Source organism: Mobula hypostoma, chromosome 16 (genome assembly GCF_963921235.1).
Source record: "Mobula hypostoma chromosome 16, sMobHyp1.1, whole genome shotgun sequence".
In the NCBI taxonomy this organism is placed as follows: Eukaryota; Metazoa; Chordata; class Chondrichthyes; order Myliobatiformes; family Myliobatidae; genus Mobula; species Mobula hypostoma.
The window spans coordinates 46,421,827-46,448,335 of record NC_086112.1 but is presented as its reverse complement, the minus strand read 5'-3'; the positions used below and the strand labels follow the sequence as shown (position 1 = coordinate 46,448,335).

The following is a 26,509-nucleotide window of genomic DNA, read 5'->3' as shown; positions in this document are numbered from 1 at the left end:
GTGCTATAAAGTTGTTGTATTTTTCTTTTGAGTTGTATTTAATCTAACCATGCTAAATTTTGCATTGCATGGCTGTAACCCTGGAGAAAGTGAATGCAATCAATGATAGTCAGCTTCCAGAATTCTATAGATTATGGCACAGTTCCAATAGATTGGAGTATGGTAACTGTTATCACAATTCTTTTTGGAAATGAGCAGAAAGTAAGGAGAGAGAAATGGGAAAACAGTATATTGATTAGGTTAACATCAATGGTGGGAAAATGTTGGAGGATGTTTGTGAAGGAGGTGATAATAGTACACTTGGAAAATAATGGGATTAGACAAAGTCAACCTAGTGTTAGACAAACCTGGAGATTTATTTTTAAGGATATAACTGGTAAAATAGATAAGGAAGAACCAGAAGATGTGGTGTATGCTGAAAAGTCCTAATTTGGGTTATTACACAACTTTAAAGCAAGTGGCACCTGGTAATTTAATGACATGGACTGAAAGCTGGCTGACAGGAAACAATGGGGAAATCACAGGTCTTTTCAGAGTGATGGGCAGCAACTAGTGTGGTATCACAGGAATCAGTGCTTAAGCCTCAATGATTTGGATAAGGAAGTCAAATGTGACATTTCTAAATTTGTCCATCGCTAAACTGGGTGAAATTACAAATTGTTAGGAAGATGCAAAGAAGCCCTAAGGCAGCTTGGATTGTGAGAGTTGACAACAAGAAATCAACTGGTCTAGTTTACCAGGAATATACGTGAAGGCATTAACTTTTAGGAATAAACAAAGGTGATGTAATGATTAAAGCATGCATAAACGGCATTGAGCTGACAGCGATGCAGGTGGATGCTTCCCTGGTATGGATTCTTGATTACCTGACTGGCAGACCACAGTACGTGTGCTTGCAACACTGTGTGTCTGACAGAGTGGTCAGCAGCACTGGGGCTCCACAGGGGACTGTCTTGTCTCCCTTTCTCTTCACCATTTACACTTCGGACTTCAACTACTGCACAGAGTCTTGTCATCTTCAGAAGTTTTCGTATGACTCTGCCATAGTTGGATGCATCAGCAAGGGAGATGAGGTTGAGTACAGGGCTACGGTAGGAAACTTTGTCACATGGTGTGAGCAGAATTATCTGCAGCTTAATGTGAAGGTACCGGTGACCCCTGTTTCCATCCAGGGAGTCAGTGTGGACATGGTGGAAGATTACAAATACCTGAGGATACGAATTGACAATAAACTGAACTGGTCTAAGAACACTGAGGCTGTCTACAAGAAGGGTCAGAGCCGTCTCTATTTCCTGAGGAGACTGAGGTCCTTTAACATCTGCCAGACGATGCTGAGGATGTTCTACGAGTCTGTGGTAGCCAGTGCTATCATGTTTGCTGTTGTGTGCTGGGGCAGCAGGCTGAGGGTAGCAGACACCAACAGAATCAACAAACTCATTCGTAAGGCCAGTGATGTTGTGGGGATGGAACTGGACTCTCTCACAGTGGTATCTGAAAAGAGGATGCTGTCTAAGTTGCATGCCATCTTGGTCAATATCTCCCATCCACTACATAATGTACTGGGTGGGCACAGAAGTACATTTAGCCAGTGACTCATTCCTCCGAGATGCAGCACAGAGCGTCATAGGAAGTCATTTCTGCCTATGGCCATCAAACTTTACAACTCATCCCTTGGAGGGTCAGACACCCTGAGCCGATAGGCTGATCCTGGATTTACTTCATAATTTACTGGCATAATTTACATATTACTATTTATGGTTCTATTACTATTTATTATTTATGGTGCAACTGTAACAAAAACCAATTTCCCCCAGGATCAATAAAGTATGACTATGATCTGGGAGTGAAGCATCATAGTCTTGTACATTTGGTTGTCTGTCCTGTTGAGTGAGGTCTTTCATTGATTCTATTGTTTTTCTTGCATTTACTGTGTATGCCCACAGGAAAGCTAACATCAGGGTTATATATGGTGTCATATATATACATTGATAATAAATTTACTTTGAATTTTGAGCTCTAGCAAGAACGACTTAGTCAGGCTTTCTCATCCTACGCAACAGGACCACAAATAAAGCTTTAATTTAAAGATTATCCAAACTAATTATTGGGAAAGGGGAAGGGAAATCTAAAACTCCAGGAGCAATTAAATGATGTCTTATAGGTTACAAGTATGTCTTAAATAATCTCCAACAACTAAATGAATATGAGTTAGTGCTGGAGACTGTCTCTATGCAGACATTTTCCTTGCAGGTGGCTCCCACTGAATACTTAGGACAAATGAGACTGACAGGATCCTGGGTGTTTCAGACATGCTTGTACAAGTCCTTGACATCTTGCATTAATATGTTGTATGACTCATGATTTAATGCAATAATTATATATTGTGATTGAATAAAGGAGCCAAAGTGTATCAAGACAATGAATAAACTGAATCAAGACAATGAGTAATCAGATCTTTATCCCAATATTTGGTAGGTCATTCACAGTAGCTGTGTTGGACTATAGCAAACTAGCACTTCACTGCACAAACCTTAATTAATCCAAAGCTTGCACTTTATTGTCTGCACACTATTTGTGCGGGTTGGTAATAATGTTTCTACCTTGCTGACGATAAACACTGGCGCACCTCAGGAATGTGCTCTACTCTTTCTACCCCATGACTGTGGCTAGGCACAGCTCCAATGCCATCTATAAATTTCCTGACGATGCACCCATTGGTGACAGAATTTCAGATGGTGATGAGAGGGCGTGCAGGAGCGAGATATACCACATGGGTGAGTGGCGTCACAGCAACAACCTTGCACTCAATGTCAGTAAGACCGATGAGCTGATTGTGGACTTCAGCAAGAGTAAGACGAGGGAACACAATCATAGAGGGATCAGAAGTGGAGAGAGTGAGCAATTTCATGTTCCTGGGTGCTAATATCTGAGGATTTAACCTCATCCCAACATATTGAGGTAACTATAAAGAAGGCAAGACAGCAACTATATTTCATTACGAGTTTGTGGAGAAATGGTTTATCACCAGAAACACTCAGACTTCTACAGATGTGGTGACCATTCTGACCGGCCGTGTCACCATCCGGTGTGGTGGGGGGGAGGGGGCGTCGCTTGTGCATAGGCTTGAAGTAAACTTCAGAGTGGTAAACTAGCTCTGTAGTATCCAAGATATCTTTAAGGAACTGTGTCTCAGAAAGGCAGCGTCCATTATTAAGCAACCCCCATCGCCTTGAAAATGTCCACTTCTTATTGTTACCATCAGGAGGGAGATGCACGCTTAGCTGCTCCTGAACCACTTCTTCCCCTCTGCCATCCAATTTCTAAATGGTCATTGAACCCATGACTTTTTAAAATTCTGTTTTTGCACTAGTTATTTTAATTTAACTATTTAATACACATCATAAATCAGAAATTATAATTCATTTTTTTCTGTATTTATCACGTTTTGCATTCTACTGCTGCCGCAAATTTAATAAATTTTACGACAGATGCTAGTGAAGTTAAATGTCATAGTGATATGAATGTAAACAGTATACAGCCAGCAATGCAAGTTCCCTTTGTACCAATACTCACTTAGATCGCCATTCCAACATATAACAGTGAAATAGGGAGCCTCCTATTGGCCAAGCGATTGATGCTTCTTGCTGCCCCTAGTACGGGGTCTACATTGTGACAGTCATAAAGAAGACCCCCATGCTGGTCCTGTGGGACCTATGGCTTCTGTATCTCCTGACCAATGGTAGTAGCGAGAAGAGAGCATGACCTGGATGATGGGTGTTCCTGCTAAACTGCTGCTCCCATGCATGTAGCTTTTGTAGCTGCACAGCTGGAAATTTTATTTATATCAGGTTTTATTAAAATATCATGCTGCTCAGACAGTGGTTGGCCTGCAGAGCTGTGTGGGGGGGGGGGGAGGGAGAGGTGAAGCAGAGGGATTATTGCCTCTTCTAATGTATTTTGCATCTGCATTCCTATTTGCTTTCCTTATCAATTCAAACTATTGTGTAATGATTTTGTTGGCTCTGGCCGATCTGGCTAACCTGCGTTCGCTTTATATTGACTCTGATTAAATAGATAGATAGATAGATATACTTTATTGATCCTGAGGGAAATTGGGTTTTGTTACAGCCACACCAACCAAGAATAGAGCATAAACATAGCAATACAAAAACCACAAACAATCAAACAACAAAATGCAAACTATGCCAGATGGAAAATAAGTCCAGGACCAGCCCATTGGCTCAGGGTGTCAGACCCTCCACGGGAGGAGCTGCAAAGTTCAATGGCCACAGGCAGGAACAACCTCCCGTGACGCCCAGTGTTGTATCTCGGTGGAATATGGCCGAAGTTAACCAGTCTCATGTTTACTTTATTGCCCTTCTCCCAAGCAACAACTTGTGCCTTCCCCTTTCCTTGTCCTCTAGATTAGATCTATTCAAACCAGTTTAGCCAGATCAGCCATTCACTAGTTCAGGTTACAATCAGGGAATGTACAGCTTTATGAATAGGACAGTGCATATCTAACCAATGAACAACCACTTATTTGGAAATGATCTCTAGTTCAACAGCTTATAGGTAGGGGCTCATTGTATACACTTCTAATTGCTTTAACCCAGCTATTCGATAGCAAAATGAGATCACAGTGTACTTCACAATGCAGAACAGTCTTACAAATTGGCAGCCTCCTTTCCATCCACCACACGGCAAGAAGAAAGATATTTGTCTATTTCCACTGTCCTTGACTTGTCCCAGTTAGCTGTTTTCTTCCGTATTTTAATGCCTTCACGGCCAACACTTGTGAAAGAAGCGTTTGAAGTTTCATGTTGAAAACCTTTATCAGCACTGGGAAAGAGAAAAAGCAGGAGTTTTTAGAATGCTAAGAAGGTGAGGGAGGGATGGATAGGATAAAGGGAATATCTGATGGGGTGAGGCCACAGTTGCTTCAGAAAAGATGATTTGTATCTATTGGCTGCCAACCATCCACTTGGAAGACCATGGAAGAAGATGGCATTGACAATGGGCTAAGAACAAATCCCAAGGATCTAGATAAGTTGCCTAATAAGTTCAATTACATTGTGCAATAGCTAAGATCAGTGACTAAATTTTCAAATTTTGCATCCCATTGACTGTGCTACTACCACCAAATAACCTTTGAGTCAGCGCATCCTTTCATTTGCCTAGCACCAGTATGAATCCTGCCTGCTACCTGATACTTGCATTATGGTCACATACTTAGCATTGCTGCAACCGTTATATCCGCGTGTGGTAACGTGTACACATGACTCAGGGTCAGGTTGATTAGGTGTTGTGAAATTTGATGTTTTGTCTTAGCAGTATAGTGCAAGACATAAAAATCACTATAAAAACAATAAACAAATAGTGCCAAAGACCAATAGCAAGGTAGTGTTTGTGGGTTCATGGGCTGTTCAGAAATCTGATAGTAGGTGGGAAGAAGCTGTTCCTTAAGTGGGTCTTCAGGCTTCTGTAACTCCTCTCCACATGACCGGGATGATGAAGATCCTTAATGATGGATGCCACCTTCTCAAGGCATCACCATTTGAAGATGTCCTCAGTGGTGGCTTGTGCATGTGATGGAGTAGGCTGTGCCTACAACTTCTGGCTGGTTCTTTTTGTCCTGCATATAGGAGCCTCCACACCGGGCGGTCCAAATGCTCTTCACTGTACATCTGCAGAAATTTGCAAGAGACTTTGCCGACGTGCCAAATGTCCCCAAACTACTAATGACATATAGCCATTTACTGTTGAATGCACTTAGATGGGGAGCTGCCACATGAAAGCAGCATCCATCATTAAACACTGCCCACATCCAGGCCATATTGTCTTCTCACTACTACCATTGGGCAGGAGGTACAGAGGACCAAGTTCAGGAACAGTTATTATCCTACAACCATCATCAGGCTTCTGAATGGGCATAGATAAGTCCACTCATTACAACTCTGAACTGATTTTATGACCTACAGACTCACTTTCAAGGACTCTGCAACACATGTTCTTAATGTTATGTTTTTTATCTGCACAGTTTGCGTTTTGCACATTGTTTATATGTCAGTGCAAGGTTGTCGTTGTGACATCACAGAACCAGCCTCTTCACCACTGAACCTATCTCACTCCTGTATGTCTCCTTGACGCCATCTGAGATTCTGCCAACGACAGTGGTGTCTCTGGTGAATTTATAGATGGCGTTGGGCTGACCTTAGTCACACCACCATGAGTGCGGAGAGAGTAGAGCAGTGGGCTAAGCGTGCATCCTTGGGGTGCGCCAATGTTGATCGTCTGTGAAGAGGAGATGTTATTTCCAATCTTCTCTGACAGCAGTCTCCCGATGAGAAAATCAAGGATCCGGTTGCAGAGGGAGGTACAGAAGCCCTGATTTTGAAGCCTCTTGATGTTTACTGAGGAGACGATGGTGTTGAATGCCAAGCTGTAATCGATAAACAGCGGCCTGACGTATGTATTGTTTCCCAGGTGGTCCAAGGTTAAGTGGACAGCAGTGACGTTACATCTGTTGTCATGGTAGGCAAATTGCAGTGGCTCCAGGTCCTTACTTGGGCAGAAGTAAATTCTGGTCATGACCAACCACCCTCTCAAAGCACTTACTCACAAAAGATGTGAGTGATACTGGGCAATAGTTATTGAAGAAGTTCATCCTGCTCTTCTTGGGCACTGGTATTATTGCTGATCCTTTGAGGCAGATGGGAAACTCTGACTGCAGCAGTGAGAGATTGAAGGTGTCTTTGACCTTCAAGATAGATCACAGGGTCATCATTCTGTGGGGGTTTCTTGATGAACAGTGTCCAAGGCTCACCTGTGCTATGCATCCAGTGCATTGATGCTGAAATATACCAACTGATCCAAGCATAATCAAATGCCATGCAGGCATTTAGGAATAACACAGGCATAGTCTCATTCTCGCTTTCAAAGCAAGCACAAAAGAGTGTTGAGCTCTTTGGGGTCTGAAGAATTACTGCCATTTGTGCTGTTAGCTTTTACTTTATAGGAAGTAATGGAATGCAATCTGTCCCATAGTTCTCGTGCATCTGATTGTGTCTCTAATTTCATGCAGGATTCCTTTATGCTCGTCAACATCCTGCCATAGGCCATACCTGAACCTCTTGTAGGGTTCTGTCTTAGCTCCCAGCACACTGTGAATCATTTAATCACGAAACAAACCCCGTTGCCTTTATCTGATGCCATGCAGTAGAAGGTGATGCCCTCGGTTTGGAGTGCTGTGCCTAGGATTGAGCCGTGTTTCTGTCAAGCAGAGTACACAACAGTCCCTGATATCCCAGTAGTACAACAATATTACTTTCTAGAGAATACATTAACCAGAAGGATGGTAGGAAAGTGGGTCCTTGGGGCTTGGTGCTTTAGTTTTACCTGCAGCTCTTCCCACCAGCCTCATTTTCTGAGATGGTGGAGATGCCAAATAAAAGACGTATCCTTCAGATAAGGATGCATAGAGTTGGGGTTGATGTATTAGTGTGGATAGAGGATTAGTTAACTAATAGATAAAAAGCAAGAGTTGAGGGGCCGGCTGGTGGCGCAATGACATCAGTGCCGGACTCCGGAACGAAGGTTCCTGGGTTCGAATCCAGTCAGGGCCGCTCCCGAGTACGCTTTCCATCCATGCCAGGTTGAGTGTTGAGCTCGCAACTCGACCTCATAAAATAAAGGGAAAAATACTGTGTAAGGAGTGGAGTGCCACACAGTCTCTCTCTTGCTCTGCGCTTGTAAAGGCATGAAAAAGACATCATGCCGCCAAAATCTCACACGCACGGGCACAGGCATGTGCACACGCCAAAAAAAAAGCAAGAGTTGGGATACATGGGTGTTACTCTGGTTGGCAATCAGTGGTGAGCGGTGTGCCACAGGGGTTGGTGCTGGGTCCCCAACTGTTCACAATATACATTAACGATCTGGAAGAGAGCACTGAGTGTAGTGTATCTAAGTTTGCTGATGATACTAAATTGAATGGAAAAGCAAATTGTGCAGAAGATACAGAGTTTGCAGAGAGATATACATAGGTTAAATGAGTGGGCAAGGGTCTGGCCGATGGAGTACAATGTTGGTAAATGCGAGGTCATCCATTTTCGAAGGAAAAATGAAAGAGCATATTATTATTTAAATGGTAAAAAATTGCAGCATACTGCTGTGCAGAGGGACCTGGGAGTGCTTGTGCATGAATCACGAAAAGTTGGTTTGCAGGTGCAACAGGCTATCAAGAAAGGCAATGGAATATTGGCCTTCATTGCTAGAGGGATTGAATTTAAGAGCAGGGAGGTTATGTTGCAACTGTATAAGGTACTGGTGAGGCTGTACCTGGAGTACTGTGTGCAGTTCTGGTCTCCTTACTTGAGGAAGGATATACTGGCTTTGGAGGCAGTGCAGCGGAGGTTCACCAGGTTGATTCCGGAGATGAGGGGATTAGACTATGAGGAGAGATTGAGTCGCCTGGGACTGTACCCACTGGAATTCAAAAGAATGAGAGGAGATCTTATAGAAACATATAAAATTATGAAAGGGATAGATAAGATAGAGACAGAAAAATTGTTTCCATTGGTAGGTGAGACTAGAACTGGGGGACATAGCCTCACGATTCGGGTGTGTAGGTTTAGGATGGAGATGAGGATGAACTGCTTTTCCCAGTGGGTGGTGAATCTGTGGAATTCTCTGCCCAATGAAGCAGCGGAGGTTACCTCAGTACATACATTTAAGACAAGGTTGGATAGATTTTTGCGTAGTAGGGGAATTAAGGATTATGGGGAAGAGGCAGGTAGGTGGAGATGAGTCCATGGCCAGATCAGCCATGATCTCATTGAATGGCAGAGCAGGCTTGATGGTCTAGATGGCCGACTCCTGCTCCTATTTCTTATGTTCTTATGTTCCCTCTCCTCCAGATGTTGCACTCACTTGAGTCTGCCAGGTCGAAAGATTGTGAGTTGTTTTAAATGAATTAAAATAATGTTGCTTACTGCAGTGTCTGTGGCTGCAGACTTTAAATATAGTAATTCTAAATAAGAATACATGATGATTTCCTTGGGAGCTGCACTCAAAATATCTCCATGCTCTGGCTCTGTTTGAGCATTTATTCAACTTTGACAAAGCTCAAACTTTGAGGCCAAAGTAACACACCCAGGATGTAACCTCCTTTATCACATTGCCATCCAATTCCCCACATAATACCCAATAGGAACCATCACCCATGCCTTTCTCTGAGAAGGGACCATTATTACTTCCTCTTCCTTAGTGATGGTTATGATCTGTATCCATCACAAGTTTATGGGTCAATATCCTACAGGTCTTCATAATTCTGATCCTTGCTTGGTCCCAATTTGCTCAAAGTGCATCTGCACTGTGTCTTTGAGAAGCCATCTTTTATGTAAATTTGTTGATAATGCCTCTTTCTGCAGAAGCCCTCAAGCAAATAACTTGACCATCTTGGAGTGGTCCCACGTCATATGAGCAAAAGAATTAGGAACAGGAACGGGTTCTTCAAGCTGCTGTTGCCTTTGGCATTCATCACGATCATAGCTACTCCTTCATTATCCCACATCCCAGATGTATAAGATGATGAGGGGCATTGATCGTGTGGATAGCCAGAGGCTTTTTCCCAGGGCTGAAATGGCTAACAAGAGGGGGCATAGTCTTAAGGTGCTTGGAAATAGGTACCGAGGGGATGTCAGGGGTAAGTTTTTCACACAGAGAGTGGTGGGTGTGTGGATTGCTCTGCTGGAGGTGGCGGTGGAAGTGGATACAATAAGGTCTTTTAAGAGCCTCTTAGATAGGTACATGGAGCTTAGAAAAATAGAGCGCTATGCACTAGGGAAATTCTAGACAGTTTCTAGAGTAGGTTACATGGTCGGCACAACATTGTCAAAGGCCCTGTAATGTTCTGTAAATTTCTATGTTCTAAGTTTATATATCTCTTGAAATTATATCCAGAAATCTCTGTGAAAGTCTCCACAGCCTTCCTGAGGAAAGAATTCTGAAGTTTCACCATCGATTGTGGGTGAAGAAATTTCTTCTTATTTTAGTCTTACGTGGTCTACCTGTTTTCTTGATGCACCCATGGAAACACCCTCTCTGCATCCCCCTGTTGAACCCTGTGAAACAACTTGTATATTTTAGTGAAATAGAGTTCTATGGCATCGAAACAGGCCCTCTGTCCAGCTGACCATCAAGCCCCCATTTACACTATTCCCATGATCTCTCATCAGTTTCCCCCACACCTCCATCCAGATTCTATGCACAAGGGGAAACGTACAGTGGACAACTAACCTTCTAAGCCATGCATGGGATGTAGAAGGAAGCTCATTCAGTTACAGGTGTGACAAGAATACACATAGATTAAGATGTAGCTGTCCTGTGCTGGCACCAGTGGAATCAGCAGTTGGTCTGCCACCTGTCTTCAGGAGAGAGAGAGATAAGGAAAACAATGGAGCAGCATTTGGAGATGTTAATGAAGGAAGGAGAGCTGTCAAGAGCGGCTCCCCCTTTGAACCCTGAACTGTTTGAAGTGATGGACAGGCGATACCCCAGCAGGGGGATAAAAAGGGACAGGTTTGCTAAGGCAGGACACACACGACACCCGAGGTAACGAGACCCTGGAAGCGGTGCGTCTCTCACAAGTCGGTGGGGAGTTTTGAAAGTCACGATCGGTGGGAACCTGGTGTGTGTCCACCCTTGCCTGGGTGCCAAGTTCACCGCAGGGAAACGATTCGTATCTGGAAATGGAGGGGTCACGGTCGGTGACCTCAGATGACATCACAAAGGGCTCGCCCGAAAGCTGACTGCGAAGGTCTGTGTGGAAGTCGTTTTGAATATTCATTCGTTTTGCTCTCTCTCTCCCCCTCCCCCCCACTGTCCATTGCCACTGCAGCGATTACTGCGAACTGAACTGAACTAAATTGAACTGAACTTTGCGTCACTTTGAAACTGGTCATTTACCCCTAGACAACGATAGAGCTTGATTGATCCTGTTATCCTAATTCTGTGTACATGTATGTTTATCATTGCTGAATTGTTGCATTCATTATCCTTTTGATTAGAGTACTGTGTTGCTTGTTTCTTTAATAAAACTTCCCTAGTTCTAGTAATCCAGACTCCAACTGAGTGATCCATTTCTGCTGGTTTGGCAACCCAGTTACGGGGTACGTAACACAGGAAGCATGTGAAAATTCCACATGAATGATTCTGGAGTTCAGTCACTGGAGCAGAGATGCAGCTGTTCTATTATCTGCACCAATGATAGTATAGTTCTCTAATTCTTATAAACTTTAGAGAATGTAGGTTTAGTTTAATTAGCCTCTCCTTGAGTAGTGACCTGCCATGCCATGAACCAGTCTGGAAATTCCACTTTCTCAGCGGCAAGTTGATAATTTTTTTAGATAATGAGAGCACCACTGGACACAGTTCTCCAGGCAGGGTGTCAGAAATATCCCAGGTAATTACAGCATTGCAAAAAGGACTTGGTCAACTGCAAAACCCTGTTACTTCTGCTGGAGCCTATTGGTCTCCAACGTACAAGACACAAATGATGCAAGCATGTAGCTCTTACTTATTCTGACTCCCTGAATCACAACCTTAACTTTGCAATCTTCCCATTTTAGAGTCTGGTGAACTGTGGCCTGGCCAGGTAGCACAGGAAAAGTAAGAGACAAAGATGATGAATCTACCGTTTTTTAATTTCACACTGGCTGCTTAGATACCAGCTCTGAAATTTCATTGATGGCATTGAAGTGGGAGGGATCAGTAGCTATGCACATTAATAAGAGCCTACAGCGGAACAGAAAAGGTTGCAAAGGTGCCACTTCCTGGATAATAAACTCAGTCCATCACAGGAGCCAGCCTCCCATCTACAAGTTCTCTCTATATTTCTCATTGCCAGCATGATCAATGACCTGACCCACCCCAGACATTATCTCTTCTGCCCTCTCCCATCGGGCAGAACACACAGAAGCATGTACCACCAGACTGAAGGACAGCACCATTATCAGATATGCACTTAAGTTTCTCTGGTGTAAAGAGAGAATCTTGGCTCGTTTATTCTCTCCATCTGTGTAAATATCCTTGGTCGATACAGCCAGTGTGAGATAAGCTCAACTTAATGCTGCTGAGGTGATTTGCATTTAGTCAAGTTAAAGAATAAAGATAAAAAAAAGCAGAAGCGAGATTAAACCGAGTTGTTAATACGCAATTCACATCTGATACAGCATTGTGAACAGTCCACTAGTAGTAATATTTTCTCTGTATTTTGTAGAAAGTCTATTATATAACACTGAGGGGAAGATCATTTGTTATGGAAAGCTACAAGTTGTTCTTAGAGAAAGGACACACCATCTGCACAGTCCCTTCCTGATTCTTTGAAAACAAACACATCAGCATGATAACAACAAGTAGAAACAGATAAGCGATTTCTGTTGACCCTGGCAGTACAGTAGGTCTTGCTGCAGATACTAAAGGCACCCATTTCTCTCATGTCATTCTACCTGGCTTTACAAGCTAACCATCATATTATACTTTACGTTAAACGACTAAGTTTATTACTGAAACAATTGCAGACTGTTCCAAAAAGTAAACTGCTGGAGGAGTTTAGCACGTCAGCAGCATCTATGGAGGGATCTGCTGTCGACTGTCCATTTCTCTGCTTGACCTGCTGAGTTCCTCCAGCAGTTTGTCTTTTGCTCCAGGTTCCAGCATCTGTTCCAAAACGTTGACACCATTAAGTAATCTTGAGGTGAGAAAAATAATTATTTATAATTGCTTTTCAATTGTATTGTTTACAAGTTAATGAATTTAAAGAAAGTTTCCCCTTTCAGACTTCAGATCTTCCCTTTTCAGGCATGCACAACAGGTCCACAGCAGATGCCATTTCATTGGCTCTTCACTCAACCCTGGAACATCAGGACAGCAAAGATGCATACATAAATACCATAATACCTGCAAAACAAATCAATAAGCTTCAAGACCTTGGCCTCAATATCTCTTTGTACAATTAGATCCTCAATTTCTTCACTTGTAGACCCAGTCCATTTGGAATTGCAATATCTCCTCCACAATCTCTATCATCACAGGTGCGTATCAAGGCTGCGTGCTTAGTCCTCTGCTCTACTCACTTTACACTTACAACTGTGAGGCTAAGCACAGCTCCAATGCCATATTTAAGTGTGCTGACAACACCACTATTGTAGGCTGAATCAAAGGTGGTGACAAATCAGCATATAGGAGGGAGATTGAAAATCTGGCTGAGTGGTGCCACAGCAACAACCTCTCACTCAATGTTAACAAGACTTCAGGAGAGGAAACCGGAGGACCATGAGCCAGTCCTCATCAGAGGATCAGAGGTGGAGGGGGTCAGCAACTTTAAGTTCCTCAGTGTTATCTTTTCAGAGTATGTGTGCAATTGCACACATGTGCAATTATGAAGAAAGGACAATGGCGCTTCTACTTCCTTAGAAGTTTGTGAATATTTCGCATAACGTCTATAATTTTGACGAACTTCTAAAGATGTGTGGTGGACAGTATATTGATTGGCTGCATCACAGCCTGGTATGGAAACAGCAATACCCTGGAATGGGAAATCCTACAAGAAGTACTGGATAAGGCCCAGTACACCATGGGTAAAGCTTTCCCCGCCATTGAGCACATCTTCATGGAGCATTGCCACAGGAAATAGGCATCCATCATCAGATACCCCCACCACCCACGTCATGCTCTCTTCTTGCTGCTACCATTAGGGAGCAGGCAGAGGAGTCTCAGGACTCACAGCACCAGGTTCAGGAACAGTTATTATCCCTCAACCACCAGGCTCTTGAACCAGTGGGGATAACTTCACTCAACTTCAGTTACCCCATCGCTGAACTGTTCCCACAACCTTTGGACTCACTTTGAAGGACTCTTCATATCATGTTCTCGGTATTTATTGATTGCTTGCATGCTAGTTGGTTTTTGTTCATTTATTTATTGATTATTATTTTTTCTTTCTGTTGCAATTGCACATCTTGTTGTCTTTTGCATGTTGGTTGCTCGCTGTATTGGTGCGTTTTTTTCATTGATTCTACTATGTTTATTGGATGTATTGAGTATGCCCACAAGAAAATGAATCTCAGGGTTGTATATGGTGATGTATATGTACTTTGATAATAAAATTACTTTAAATTTGAAAGTAACCAGTTATCAATTTCAACTCCTAGTTTAAAACCAAACTTTAGGTGTTGGTTTGGCAATAGAAAAGCCATTGGAAGTGGTCTCCTCCTTAATAAGACAACTGTCCTCCTATTTTTCTTCACAGCCTTACCACTCATCTGAAGCCCAACCCTACTCCAAAACCTTAACATCCCACTCCAGCTCATAACAACTGTCTAGTGTTGGAAATTATTAAGTGTGTCAGGCTGCTGTATATTGTAAGTGGCTACACATTTTCAATGTCATTTTGTTTAGCCTCATGGTATATCAGCTTTGCATAAAAATCTTGTATATTTTCTATTTGGTAAATTTGTTTTATTGTAAGAACATTATTGTCACATGTACCAAGGTACAGTAAAAATCTTGTCTTGCTTACCATTTATACAGGTCAATTTATTACAACAGTGCATTGTGGTAGTACAAGGTGAAACAATAATGGTGCGGAATGAAGTATTATAGTTATAGAGAAAGTGCAGTGCAGATATACAATAAGGTGTCAGGTCATAATGATGTAGATTGTGAGGTCAAGAGTTCATTCTTAGGAAGAGTTCAATAGTCTTATAACAATGGGATAGAAAGTCTTCTTCAGCCTGGTGGTACATCCTTTCAGGCTTTTGTATCTTCTGCCTGATGGAAGAGAGAACGTGCGTGTGTGTGGGGCCTTTGATTATGTTGACTGCATTACAGAGGCAGTCAGAAGTATGGACAGAGGCCACAAATGGGAGGTTGGTCTCTGTGCTGTGCTGCGCTGCGTCCACAACTCTCTGCAGTTTCTTGCGGTCACACGCAGAGCATTTGCCATACCAAGCGGCGATGCATCCGCATAGGATGGTTTCTATGGTGCATCAATGAACAGTGGGGAGGGCCAGAGGGGACACGCCAGATTTCTTTAGCCTCCTGGAGTAGCAGAGGCGCTGGTGAGCTTTCTTCTCCATGGCATCGACACTGTTGGTGTAGGATAGGCCATTAGTGATATTCACTCCTACCAATTTGAAGCTCTAAACCCTCTAGACGTCAGCATTGTTTCTGTAGATAGGAGCATGTGCACTGCCCACCACCTCCACCCCCACCCCCCAAAGTCAACGACTAGCTCTTTTGTTTTGCTGACGTTGGGAGAAAGGTTGTCATAACACATTGTCACCAAGCTCTCTATCTCCTTCTTGCACTCTTGACATCATTATTTAAGATATCATCCACACAAACATGCAAATAATATTCCCACTTCTATTCTATTACCATATGTTTAGTGTTTCAAGTCACTTCTCATATATTTGTTCCTCTACGGTTGTTTTTTTATTTCGGTGTGTTCTATTCGTTCACCGTTATCTTTCCTTTGCTTTCTTCTATCTCGGTCTGTTTTCTTGCTCCTGTACATCATCCTTTCTTTTCTTTTCCATCCAGCCCCTTCCCTGCCTAGCTCGTCTCATTTCTTGCACTTGCATCTTCTCCAATTCGTTTCCCTTTCCCCTCACAGCCTAAACCCACTCTCGGCTTCATTCACACTTCGTGCCTATTGGATACCGATTAGTATGGAGCGTGAAAACCGCCTGTTCTGCCATCTTGCATCTGTATCATCCTCATGTTCCAAGTTCTGTGTAACCATGAGGCTGCACTGTTCTGAAGGGCAATGAGGCAGCAATGATTGAAATCCAGCTGAAACACAGAATGACAAGGAAAAGGAATTAAGTTAATGTTGAATTGTCATTTAACCACACATGAATACCCAAATGAAACAGTGTTGCTCTGGAACCAAGGTGCAAAACGCTGTACCAACAATTATACACAGCACAAGGCACACATAGCACGTGTAAAATAGTTGTAAAATACAGTGAAGCAAAAATATATACAGTCCTAGTCCACAATGCAGCAGTTTGCAGTTGAACACAACTGCAAAGTGAATACTGGAGGGCAGCACGGACGCCCCTGGCACCGACTCTGATGCCTCTCCTTGGGACGCTGCAGCATGATGTCTAGTCCTCGCACCAGCTGAGACTGTGCAGCTCCCCCAGTGTCGCCACCCACCATTCGCCCATGAACCATTGAACTGGACTTGCTCTATTCCACGTTGTCAATGTCCGATAGAGTTTGCAATCACAAGAGAATGTGACGAAGACAATGATTTGCTGTCTGACTGCGCACCAATTCCGATGCCTCGCTGTAGCAGACAGCATCAAGTCCCGCTCCTTCAGTTTCTCCGCCAACGAGCAACTTGCTGATGGGGTAGACCTGAAGTTCTTTAAGTCCTTAATGTCCAACAGGGTCTTGAAATTGTAAAAAAAGTATATATGTAAAAAAGACATTAATACCTTTAGTTGGCACTGTAGAAGCCGCCATCTTACCGGAAGGTGCTGATGTTAATGCAGTTCTAATCTTTTTCTTCTGCATAATAGGTGGTGAAAGTCTTAATGCTATTGACCTCAAAACTTTTGTGGAATTGTATTAGAAAAAATTGCACCCCCAGGGAGAATATGAACTGGTTCTTGATAAATTTTGGAACACTGGGCAAACGTGGACACACGCTGAATGGAAAGAAAGAAACGGGGGGTTAGAGAATCTGGTGATCCCTTGGAGTCCCGATGAAGGGTCACGGCCTGAAATGTCTACTGTTTACTCTTATCCATAGATGCTGCCTGTCCTGCTGAGTTCCTCCAGCATTTTGTATGTGTTACTTTGGATTTCCTGCATCTACAGAATTTCTCATAGAACCATAGAACCATACAAACTACAGCACAGAAACAGGCCTTTTGGCCCTTCTTGGCTGTGCCGAACCATTTTCTACCTAGTCCCACTGACCTGCACACGGACCATATCCCACCATACACCTCCCATCCATGTATCTGTCCAATTTATTCTTAAATGTTAAAAAAAACCCCGCATTTACCACCTCGTCTGGCAGCTCATTCCATTCTCCCACCACTCTCTGTGTGAAGAAGCCCCCCCAATGTTCCCTTTAAACTTTTTCCCCCTCACCCTTAACCCATGTCCTCTGGTTTTTTTCTCCCCTTGCCTCAGTGGAAAAAGCCTGCTTGCATTCACTCTATCTATACCCATCACAATTTTGTATACCTCTATCAAATCTCCCCTCATTCTTCTACGCTCCAGGGAATAAAGTCCTAACCTATTCAACCTTTCTCTGTAACTGAGTTTCTCAAGTCCCGGCAATATCCTTGTAAACCTTCTTTGCACTCTTTCAACCTTATTTATATCCTTCCTGTAATTTGGTGACCAAAACTGAACACAATACTCCAGATTCGGCCTCACCAATGCCTTATACAACCTCATCATAACATTCCAGCTCTTATACTCAATACTTTGATTAATAAAGGCCAATGTACCAAAAGCTCTTTTTACGACCCTATCTACCTGTGACGCCACTTTTAGGGAATTTTGTATCTGTAATCCCAGATCCCTCTGTTCCACTGCACTCCTCAGTGCCTTACTATTAACCCTGTATGTTCTACCTTGGTTTGTCCTTCCAACGTGCAATACCTCACACTTGTCTGTATTAATCTTCATCTGCCATTTTTCAGCCCATTTTTCCAGCTGGTCCAAGTCCCTCTGCAAGCTTTGAAAACCTTCCTCACTGTCCACTGCATCTCCAATCTTTGTATCATCAGCAAATTTGCTGATCCAATTTACCACGTTGTCATCCAGATCATTGATATAGATGACAAATAACAATGGACCCAGCACTGATCCCTGTGGCACACCACTAGTCACAGGCCTCCACTCGGAGAAGCAATTCTCTACTACCACTCTTTGGCTTCTTCCATTGAGCCAATGTTTAATCCAATTTACCACCTCTCCATGTATACCTAGCGACTGAATTTTCCTAACTAACCTCCCATGCGGGACCTTGTCAAAGACCTTACTGAAGTCCATGTAGACAATATCCACTGCCTTCCCTTCATCCACTTTCCTGGTAACCTCCTCGAAAAACTCCAATAGCTTGGTCAAACATGACCTACCACGCACAAAGCCATGTTGACTCTCCCCAATAAGTCCCTGTCTATCCAAATGCTTGTAGATTCTGTCTCTTAGTACTGTTACGTACCCCGTAACTGGGTTGCCAAACCAGCAGAAATGGATCACTCAGTTGGAGTCTGGAGTACTAGAACTAAGAAAGTTTTATTAAAGAAACAAGCAACACAGTAATCGAAAGGATAATAAATGCAACAGTTCAGCAATGTTAACCACACATGTGCACAGAATTAAGATAACAGCATCAATCAAGCTCTATCGTTGTCTAGGGGTAAATGACCAAATTTCAAAGTGACTCAAAGTTCAGTTCGCAGTAATCGTTGCCATGGCGATGGACAACGTGGGGGGAGAGAGAGAGAGAACGGGAACGACTGATCATTCAGACACGGCTTCACTCACAGACCGGCGATATTGCTCACAAGCAGCTTTTGGGCGGGTCCTTGGTGATGTCACCTGAGGTCACCGACTGTGACCCCTCCTCCAGATGCGGTCGATCCTCTGCAGTGAACCCGGCACCCAGGCAAGGGCGGACACACACCGGGTTCCCGCTGATCGTACCTTTCCACCCTGTGCGTTGTCCGGTACTTCTCACCACTCGTGAGAGGCGTACCGCTTCCAGGGTCTCGTTACCTCGGGTGGCGTGTGTCCTGCCTTAGCGAACCTGTCCCTTTTTATCCCCCTGCTGGGGTATCGCCTGTCCATCACTTCAAACAGTTCAGGGTTCAAAGGGGGAGCCGCTCCAGACAGCTCTCTCTCTCCCACGTCCCTTCATTACACATCTCCAGACGCTGCTCCATTGTTCCTTATCTCTCCTTCCCCTGAGGGCAGGTGGCAGGCCACTTGCTGATGTCACTGATGCTAACACAGGCCAGCAAACATCTTAATTTTATGTGTATTCTCGTCACAGTACTCCCTCCAATAACTTACCTACTACCGACGTTAAACTTACTGGCCTATAATTTCCCGGATTACTTTTCGATCCTTTTTTAAACAACGGAACAACATGAACCACTCCCCACTCCTCCGGCACCTCACCTGTAGACAGCGACATTTTAAATATTCCTGCTAGGGCCCCTGCAATTTCAACACTAGTCTCCTTCAAGGTCCGAGGGAACACCCTGTCAGGTCCCGGGGATTTATCCACTTTAATTTTCCTCAAGACAGCAAGGACCTCCTCCTTTTTGATCTGTACAGTTTCCATGATCTCACTACTTGTTTCCCTTAATTCCATAGACTTCATGCCAGTTTCCTTAGTAAATTCAGACGCAAAAAACCTATTTAAGATCTCCCTCATTTCCTTTGTTTCCGCATATAGCCGACCACTCTGATCTTCAAGAGGACCAATTTTATCCCTTACAATCCTTTTGCTCTTAATATACCTGTAAAAGCTCTTTGGATTATCCTTCACTTTGACTACAAGGCAACCTCATGTCTTCTTTTAGCCCTCCTGATTTCTTTCTTAAGTATTTTCTTGCACTTCTTATACTCCTCAAGCACCTTATTTACTCCCTGCTTCCTATACATGTCATACAACTCCCTCTTCTTCTTTATCAGAGTTGCACTATCCCTTGAGAACCAAGGTTCCTTATTCCTAATCACTTTGCCTTTAATCCTGACAGGAACATACAAATTCTGCACTCTCAAAATTTCTCCTTTGAAGGATTCCCACCTACCGATCACATCCTTGCCAGAGAACAACCTATCCCAATCCATGCTTTTTAGATCCTTTCTCATTTCTTCAGATTTGGCCTTCTTCCAGTTTAGAACCTCAATCCTCGGACCAGATCTATCCTTGTCCATGATCAAGTTGAAACTAATGGTATTATGATCACTGGAACCAAAGTGCTCCCCTACACAGACTTCTGTCACTTGTCCTAACTCGTTTCCTAACAGGAGATCCAATATTGCATCCCCTCTAGTTGGTCCCTCTATATATTGATTTAGAAAACTTTCCTGAACACATTTTACAAACTCTAACCCATCTAGACCCCTAACAGTATGGGAGTCCCAATCAATATACGGAAAATTAAAATCCCCTACCACAACTTTATGTTTCCTGCAGTTGCCTGCTATCTCTCTGCAGATTTGCTCTTTCAATTCTTGTTGACTATTGGGTGGTCTGTAATACAATCCCACTAATGTGGCCATACCTTTCCTGTTTCTCAGCTCCACCCATAAGGACTCAGTAGACAAGCCCTCTAATCTGTCCTGCCTGAGCACTGCTGTAATATTTTCCCTAACAAGCAATGCTACTCCCCCACCTTTCATTCCTCTGCCTCGATCACATCTGAAACACCAGAACCCTGGAATATTAAGCTGCCAGTCCTGCCTCTCCTGTAGCCAAGTTTCACTAATTGCTATAACGTCATAATTCCATATGTCAATCCACGCCCTCAACTCATCCGCCTTCCCCGCAATACTCCTAGCATTGAAATATATACACCTCAGAAGATTTTTACCACCACTCACAACCTTTCTATTAGCAGATTTGCTTGAACTTTTAACATCATTTATTTTCACCGCAGCCACACTGCCAGCTCTGGCACTCTGGTTCCCATCCCCCTGCAAATCTAGTTTAAAGCCTCCCCAATTTTTCTTCGAAAGCCTCCCCATGTTTGTGATCCCTTGGTATATCTACAATGAGTGAAGAGGTTTACATCCTAAATACTTTGACACAGCAGATTCAAAGCACAGTAGAATATGTGATAAAATTATGGACGGTTCTCAGACTGGGTTTAAAATAACCTCACTGATACTGTGTACAACAGATACAACAGCATGATGAACGCTGGGACTGGTTGCTAAAACCCAAAGCATTTTTGTTTTTTATTATTCTAGCTTTTCATTATTTACACTTTCATATCATGTTCAGAGCCAAAACACTGATCAAACCTTGTCTATTCTGAAACCTGTTAGTCCACAGGCGTTACTAATTATTCAACCACTTTCAACAAAAAATATCACCCTTCTAGCAGAGTTAAATACTCCAAGCCACTTCACTGTGCCATACTGAAGACATTAGAGTGGTGAACGAATTCTGAATGAATCCCGAATGTCCAAAGACACATATTATAGCAGAGGGAGTTGGGTGGCTCTACTGGTAAAGAATGGTATCAAATCAGCAGAAGGATGTGACATAGGATCAGGAGATGTTGAATCCTTGTGGGTTGAGTTAAGAAACTGCAAGGGTAAAAGGATATTGATGGCAGTTATATACAGGCCTCCCAATAGTGGCTGGGAGGTGAACCACAGGTTACAACAGAAAATAGAAAAGGCGAGTCAAAAGGGCAATGTTGTGGTAGTCATGGGAGATTTTAACATGCAGGTTGATTGGGAAAATCAGGTTGGTAATGGACCTCAAGAGAGTGGGTTTGTTGAATGCCTAAGAGATAGCTTTTTAGAGCAGTTTGTCATTGAGCCTACTGGATCAGCTATACTGGATTGGGCGTTATGTAATGAACTGGAGGCAATTAGGCAGCTCAAGGTAAAAAATCCCTTAGCAACCAATGATCACAACACGGTTGTGTTCAACTTGAAATTTAATAGGGAGAAAGTAAGGTCTGATGTAGCTGTCATGGTCCGGTCCGTGGACTCAGGACTCTGGGTCTTCCAGCTGACCCTTGTTTGAGTTAATCATAGGCACCTGATTCCCATCTTTGGGCTTGCAATATACGTAGCCTTGGGGTTGAGCGTGGGCTGCTGGTTTGTCTCGTCAGTCCCCCTTGGAGCAACCTGCTGATGGAAGGCTAGTGAAACCATTTGTGATCTCTAGGCCTGGTTGGAGGACCACCACTTCATGGAGCCTTGTTGCCACTCGTTGGAGTGGTCTTTGTGGTATGGATTCGGCTGTTTCCCGGGCCAGCTGTGTGGCTGCCAGCCACTCCAAGCTAGGTAGGGATCTGGCTGTTTCCTTAGCCAGCTGAGGTTGCTGGCCGAACTGAGACTCGGAGCTTCCCCGGAGCAGAGATGGAACTGTCTGTTGTTTTTTGGTGTTTGTCTCTTCTTGTCCTTGCCTCTGTTGGGTAAGTCCGGCCTTTCTGCCATTACCTGACGGAGAGACCTGTCCCACCTTGGTGTGGAGATGAAGTTGAGTCCCGGCTTGTCATAGGATAAGTCCCAGCTCCTTGTCTATGTTCTGTCCTGTCTCATGTTTGTGTTGTGTTAAAGACGAGTCCTGGCTTGTTGAAGGATAAGTCCCGGCTCTATGTTGATGTTCAGTTCCCAGTCTGTCTCTCAGCTCCAGTGTCTGAGTTATCAGCCTTCGCATTTCAAGACGAAGATTCCAAGCCTCGAGGATCCCAAGCCAAGCTCAAGACCCAAGACCCCAGCCTCAAGCCATGTCATGTCCTTGCCTGGTTCTGGGGTCTCTTATTTAGGAGACGTTGGCTTTGTGGATGACCTCACATTACCGGAATCTGCAGGAGAAAACTCAGCACCTGTGTAGCTTTGGTGGACAGGTTGGACTCAGAGTCAACCAGAGAAAGACTGAAACCACGACTCTCTATGCAGAGTCTCCTCCCATTGAGGCATACGGCATCAACTGACCCAGCAGTGGCAGGTTCACCTACCTGGGCAGCATCAGTCACCAGGGTGGTGGGACCAAGGACGACATCCAGAGCAGACTCAGCAAAGTTAGAAACATCTTCAGACCAGTAAGTAACATTTCGGATCAACCAGGTATGGCATCCACACCAAGATGTAGCTGTACCAGAGCTGTGTTCTGTCCACACTCTTGTGCGGGTCAGAACGCTGGTGCATGACAGAAAATGACCTTGCCGAGCTGTCGTCATTCCACACCACAAGCCTCCGGAAGATCCTCTGTATTTTCTGGCCAAGCAAGATTTCCAACCATGCCCTACTCCTTCAGTGTCCTCAAGAGGACATGGCCACAATCATTATGAGCAAACACTGGAGGTGGATTGGGCACTTGATGAGAAGAGAGGTCAAATCCATCATCAAGACAGCACTTCACTGGACCCCTGAGGGGTGGAGGAAATGAGAGAGACCTAAGACAACTTGGCACTGTACCATAGAGGCAGAAATGAGGACCCTGAACCACACCAGTGGCACAATAGAGGAGATGGCCAGGACAGACAGAGATGGAGGACGTTCACTGCTGCCCAAAACGCCAGCTGCGTAACAGGCAGTAACTAACCAACTATACCTGTGCAGCATTCTTTCATTAAACTTAGACTGTGAGAGGCACCATGCCGTTGGTGGCATTATATGCTACTCCTATGTGGGCAGATCATAAAGCTAGAAATCTTATTATTAGTGCAATTCTCTATATTCTTTTTTTGAGGTAATTCAAATGCTGATGTACTGTGACGAGTAAAAAGTGACCAGCACCCAATGTGCAAAAGAAGACAAATTGCGCAAAAAAAATTACACAAGTTGTGGAGTGCTTAGAAGTGAGTCTGTGGGTTGCTGAATCAGTTCATGGTTAAGGCAAATGAACGCTGGTTCAGCAGCCTGACAGTTGTAGGTGTCTGTACCTCCTGCCCGATGGTGGTAGTGAGAAACGAGCATGGCCTGGATGGTGGGGGTCCTTGATGACGGACGCTCCGTTCTTGTGGTAGTGCTGCTTGTCAGTGTTCTCAATCCTGGGGTGGGATTTGCCTGTGATAGACTGGGCGGTTTCCATTACTTTCTGTAGACTTTTCTGCACCCAAACCTCCAATACGTACTCATTCAGTTTCTCTCGTCTCCTCACCCACTCACTTCTCTCACTTCTCCCGGGCCCCAGCTGCCCATGTCACCTCCCTTACTTGATTCCATGTTCTACCTTCCTTTCCCGTCAGAGTCCATCATTCGCAGCCCTTTGTCACCTCCACCTTTGCCTTCTGCTCACTGTCCCTGGTTAACTCCTCCTCCACCTGCCGTCACTCACCCTCACCTGGATTTACCATTGCTTTCCAGCACTTGATCCAACCCTTCCCTTCACCTCTTTATGCTGCACCCGAAACATTTCCTTCCATGCATGCTACCTGACGCACTGAATTGTCCCAGATGTTCGTTCGAGGCCACAGATGATTTACGTAATCCGAGAAGTTTGAACTCGCCTTGAATTTATCTAACAACTAGTAGTGCGTGCCGTTGATTTACTGCAGCGATGGAACAGCTCTTGGTTCTCATCGGGATTTTAATTATTTTAATACCCATTCAGAAATGCCTTAGGTATTTCCTACTTACCAAATGGTATGGGTTACCAAATTCTTTCTTCACTTCCATGGGAGAATGGGCAGGTAAGATTAGTAGAATTTTTTTTTCAGCAGGTTTTATATTTGTTATTCTTACACGTAGCATTGCAGGATGGTAGCAAAGTTACTGAAAGATCTGTCAGTTTAGTAGCATTAGGAACCTATGAAGCATTAGGCAATTCTTACGTTGTATTTGGCAGATGGACCAGGAGGGGATTGCCTCTAATGGCGGCAGCAATCGCGTTTCTTGGTGACATTTAACCTTAGGGCAATAAGATCCTAAATAGTGCTTTCTCCTTTAGGGAAAGAATGGAAGTGTTCACAATGATGGGATTGGGCTTGACAGCGTTCTTGTGTTAATTGTGCTACAGCTGATGCGGTACTTTTTTTTGCGGAGCTAGGAGCCAGGCAGTGAGAGATGAATAGCAAAAGGTGCCGGGGGAAGCATTCTTCAAATTGTTCAATAGACTGACTGTTATATTTAGCTGGTTTTTTGGTTCTGAGAACTTCCACGTCGCGATGCAGTGTCTGGAGTCAGGTTCCGCGCGTTTCGGGGTTTAGGAGCGCATCTGGCATCTCTGCACCGCCAATTGCCTTCCCTTTTTCCGAGAGTGCCTCAGCTGTGCTATACTTCAGAACAGTAGGTTGTAAATTGCATTTGGATATTCTGGGATTGAAATGTGTCATCTCAATGAAAACCAGCTCAAAACTATCTCCGGCTGGAGTTTAAACACTTTCCTGATGTGTTCACCCTCACGACCATCTGTAAATCCACTTTCTCGACTAACAGGACAACAGGCATGTGAGATACTGTGTAGGAAATATGTTCTGATCAAGCATCACCACAATCGAAATGTTCAACTCCTTGCTAGAACGCAATAGGGAAATACACGAACTGCTAGGGGAAAGGCAGTGCAATGCCAAACTTGTTAATAATAAGTAATTCCCATGAAAATTATTTTACCATATATAACATACGGATAATCAAACGTGACTTTATAACTAGATTTTGTACCATTCTAAGACTTTTCTGACTATATAACAAATACCAGAAATAAAAAGTATAAATAGCTCCCGTTCAGTTTGATGACTGAATCCCCAACACTGAAATCCAGTTTCAGGGAGATCCGAGAGGGTCCTCAAGAACTACCGGACGCATTGAAAAATGCAGCACATTGCAGTACATAATAAAACGACCCACGTTACCAATCTCGCCGTGTTTCTGGCTAGCTCAAGTTCCCTCGTTAGTGAAAGCTATGCTGCAGTACTAGCTTTTAAAATTTCACGCGATTGCTCCACTTAGAGAAATGAAAAAATATATATACTGTATACACAGTGAATAAATCGGGCAGAAAAGAGCACATAAATCCCAAAATGATAGACCAGAGCCCGAATAGAAAGGGACCTGTAGATAATAGAAACATTTCTATGTGGAAATAAAATTCATTTACGGAAAAGCTCCACCGTAAAGTTTTAACTCAACACCTAAATAATCAAAGCACCAAAAAGACAAGCAGCAAATAAAGGAAAGTAATGTTTTACAAAGAAACTTACAACCTCTTCTCCTTGTTATCACAATGTTATCTCCAAATACTGAACTCCACATGGACAAATCAAGGTTAAGGATCAAGGAGATGGGTGATTAGTTGTTAATTGTCAGTGATCAGTCAGACTATTTGCGTTTTGGGACAAAAGTAGTTTCAGGAAAGTGGTATTTAAGTTCACCTACTATACATGGTTTTTAATTATATTTATTTTCAGTTATCACTGGTGCAACAGATGGTATTGGAAAAGCATATGCACATGAGGTAAGATATTGCCAGGACCTCTCCATAATGCACATCTAAATCCTTGTATATTTCTTCTGATTCTGATTACTCTCTGATTATATTTGTGTGCAAAGATGCTTCATTGTCAAAAAGGAAGCAAATGCTTTGGACTCAGGTCAGATCAGGCCATTTCTTCATAAGTAGATGCATTAAGGTTGAGTCAATGCCTTTTTTTCATAAGAGTGAGGATGACTTGCTTTCAGAGTCTGTACTATGAGTGAAGGTCCAGAGCACTCTGACTGAACCATGAGAAATGTCATGGCTGATGAGGACAATAATAGATTAGTTAGAAAT

The 26,509-nt window shown here is 43.5% G+C and overlaps 1 protein-coding gene and 1 long non-coding RNA gene across 8 annotated transcripts in view; one reads left to right on the top strand and one right to left on the bottom strand.

Moving 5' to 3' along the window:
* Nucleotides 1–14,578: 14,578 nt before the first annotated feature.
* On the bottom strand, nucleotides 14,579–23,858 carry LOC134357562 (uncharacterized). Its single transcript, XR_010020652.1, has 3 exons — nucleotides 23,682–23,858; nucleotides 15,727–15,858; nucleotides 14,579–15,150 (listed from the first exon to the last, which is right to left on the bottom strand). It is a non-coding gene; the product is annotated as an uncharacterized LOC134357562 (long non-coding RNA).
* Nucleotides 23,859–24,074: 216 nt separating this feature from the next.
* hsd17b3 (hydroxysteroid (17-beta) dehydrogenase 3) overlaps nucleotides 24,075–26,509 on the top strand; it is a 90,315-nt gene continuing 87,880 nt past the window's right edge. For 6 of the 7 annotated variants that reach the window (XR_010020609.1, XR_010020608.1, XR_010020605.1 and 3 more), the window contains exons 1-2: nucleotides 24,078–24,431; nucleotides 26,148–26,194. Coding sequence is in view for 2 of the 7 variants with exons in the window: in XM_063068872.1 (XP_062924942.1) it covers nucleotides 24,299–24,431; nucleotides 26,148–26,194 (180 nt within the window). In the remaining 5 variants the exon portion in view is untranslated. Of the gene's footprint in view, nucleotides 24,432–26,147; nucleotides 26,195–26,509 lie in introns of all 7 variants that reach the window. The other variant, XM_063068873.1, reaches the window with a different exon arrangement.